Consider the following 2,871-nt stretch of genomic DNA (forward strand, 5'->3'; position numbering starts at 1 on the left):
TTTTTGCTTTAAGATAAAGAAAAGGCCATATTCCTAAGATACACTTTGTGGAAATTATCTCAATACAAGATCCAAAGATTTCCATTATTTACTGTCCTTACTCAAAATCACCTGCATGTACCAGATGCAATTTTCTAAACTTCATCATTGATGAGCCTATTCCAAAGCAGAATTCTTCAGCAATACAAAAGACACAGACTAAAATAGTCCTCACAGTTATACTTTAAAATAGATGTATTCAAAATATAAATATAACAATTCCCCAGACCATTATTTTTCCTAACGACTAAACTCTAAATTAAAAAAAAAAAAAAAAAAAAATGGAAGTTTTCAAACCAATGATGTGTGCAGCCCATTCTCATGACACAGTCATTTAAACTTCTCATTCTGCATGAGAAAGTTTCATTTCTTCCCTTTGTCTTGCAGAATAATTTAGGTTCCCACCTTGGGCACGCTTCACCAAGTAGAGTAAGACCACAGATAAAAGTGAGAAAGAAACACAGGCAATGAAGAAAACTTCTAAAAACAGATATCCCCAAGTATCCAATATCATGCCAGCAGTGATGGAAATGACTGCCAACCCAAGATTCTGAATGGGCTGCATGAAGCCATATGCAGTTCCCAGTTGATGTTTGGGAACTACAAATGCTACCATTGGCCACAATGCACAGGCAAGCAATGAGTAGAGAGTCCCAGGAGACACATAGCAATCCAAGGGTTCCACAGCCTGAAGGCCAGCATCATGTGGGAAGCAAGAGTGGTCACCACTGCACACACAACCCAGATGATGTTCTTTCCTGTTTTATCCACCAGAAGCCCAAATACTGGGGACATGGGAGCTGATATTACGTATACAATACTGTTAATAGCACTCGCTCCCTGGGAGGAAAAGCCAAATTTCTCTGTAAAGAAAACTTTCCCAAGTCCAGTGAAAGGGAACACAGCAACATAATAGCAGACACAGATGATAAATATGAGCCACAGGGGTAAGGAGAAGTCCTTCACATCAGTTAACTTGATAACTTCAGCTGTTTTTCCTTGTTCTTTATGAAGGATTCATTCTGCTCTCTGATCCAAGTAAGCAAGGGCCAAGGCACAGACTAGTGAAAGAATACATGTTATACCCCTGATCATAAGTGTGACCCCAAGGGTTGTGTGACCAGCAGAACCCAGTGAAGCTTCAACCTTAGAATACAGCCATCCCATGAGGTTCACGTTTACTGTACTTACAATTCTAGCCATGCTAAGTTGGAGTCCAAACACCAAGTTTAATTCTTTGCCTTTAAACCAACTCACAGCATATGTATTCTGGGCAACTGCTAAGGACTCCCGACCAATCCCAAACACAAACCTTCCAAATTCCATCAGCCAAAAAGCGTGAAATATTCCACCCAGAGCAAAAACAACCTGTCCAATGCAAACAAAGCAACTAAACATAACGGCGCCCCATCGTATTCCAAATACGCAGTTTATCAAAAAGCCACCAAAGAAACACAAAACTACATTGGGCCAAGAATGCCAGGCATACAGCATCATGAATTTCGTGGTATTCACCTGCATATCCCGTTTAACCTGAGTCTGAAGGGCAGCAGGATTGTCATAGCAAAAATAGCTGCCGAAACCAAGGAAGCACATCAGCAACAGCACCAAAAGCCGGTGCTCCAGGCGACTGGGGTCGCAGAGGGCCGGCAGCGCCCCGGGGGCAGGGGGGGTAACGGGGGCGCCTCTGCCGGCCTCGTTGGGGCCGCCAGGCAGCAGCGCCCTCGCTTCCTCCTCCTCCTCCTCCATCGGGCCGATGGGAGACCGAGAGACGACAGTGACTCCTGATAGTGTACTTTTGATACACAGAAATCTTTCATTTTAGTGAAGTTCAGTTTATCTAATTTTCTTTTGCTGCCTGTACTTTTGGTTTCATGTTTAAGAAACCATTGCCAAATCCAAGGTCGTGAGGGTTTGCCCCTATATTTTCTTCTAAGAGTTTTATAGTTTTAGTTCTTTATTTATTTATTGAAGTATAGTTGATGTACAATGTTGTGTTAGTTTTAGTTGTACAGCAAAGTGATTCAGTTATATATATATCTATTCTTTTTCAGATTCATTGTTAGATTATTACAAGATACAGAGTATAATTCTCTGTGCTGTACAGTAGGTCCTTATTGGTTATGTGTATATATATATATATATTTTGTTTTTTGTATTTCTTTTTTTTTTTATTTATGGCTGTGTTGGGTCTTTGTTTCTATGTGAGGGCTTTCTCTAGTTGCGGCAAGTGGGGGCCACTCTTCATCGCGGTGCGCGGGCCTCTCACTATCGTGGCCTCTCTTGCTGCGGAGCACAGGCTCCAGACGCGCAGGCTCAGTAATTGTGGCTCACGGGCCTAGTTGCTCCGCGGCATGTGGGATCCTCCCAGACCAGGACTCGAACCCGTGTCCCCTGCACTGGCAGGCAGATTCTCAACCACTGCGCCACCAGGGAAGCCCTATTTTTATATATAGTAGTGTGTGTATGTTAATCCCGAACTCCTAATTTATCCCTCTCCCCCTTCCCTTTTGGTAACCATAAGTTTGTTTTCTGTGCCTGAGTTATTACTCAGCCATAAAAAAGAATGAAATAATGCCATTTGTAGCAACGTGGATGGACCTAGAGATTATCATACTGAGTGAAGTAAGCCAGGTAGAGAAAGACAAATATCATATGATATCGCTTATATGTGGAATCTTAAAAAATGATATAAATGAACTTATTTATAGTTTCAGTTCTTAAATTTAAGTATTTGATCCACTTTGTGTTAATTTTTGTATATTCTGAGTTAGAGGTTCAACCTTATTCTTTTGTATGTGGATATCCAGTTGTCCCAACATCACTTATTCA

General features: G+C 41.5%; 1 protein-coding gene across 1 annotated transcript; it reads right to left on the reverse strand.

The window, feature by feature from the left end:
* Positions 1-332: 332 nt before the first annotated feature.
* LOC132372445 (major facilitator superfamily domain-containing protein 1-like) lies at positions 333-1,816 on the reverse strand. Its single transcript, XM_059934519.1, is given in 2 exon segments — positions 333-687; positions 690-1,816. Coding segments are annotated over 2 exon segments (1,404 nt in total). The 5' UTR covers positions 1,789-1,816; the 3' UTR covers positions 333-382.
* Between the last annotated feature and the right edge of the window lie 1,055 nt (positions 1,817-2,871).

The sequence above is a fragment of the Balaenoptera ricei genome, chromosome 10 (genome assembly GCF_028023285.1).
Source record: "Balaenoptera ricei isolate mBalRic1 chromosome 10, mBalRic1.hap2, whole genome shotgun sequence".
In the NCBI taxonomy this organism is placed as follows: Eukaryota; Metazoa; Chordata; class Mammalia; order Artiodactyla; family Balaenopteridae; genus Balaenoptera; species Balaenoptera ricei.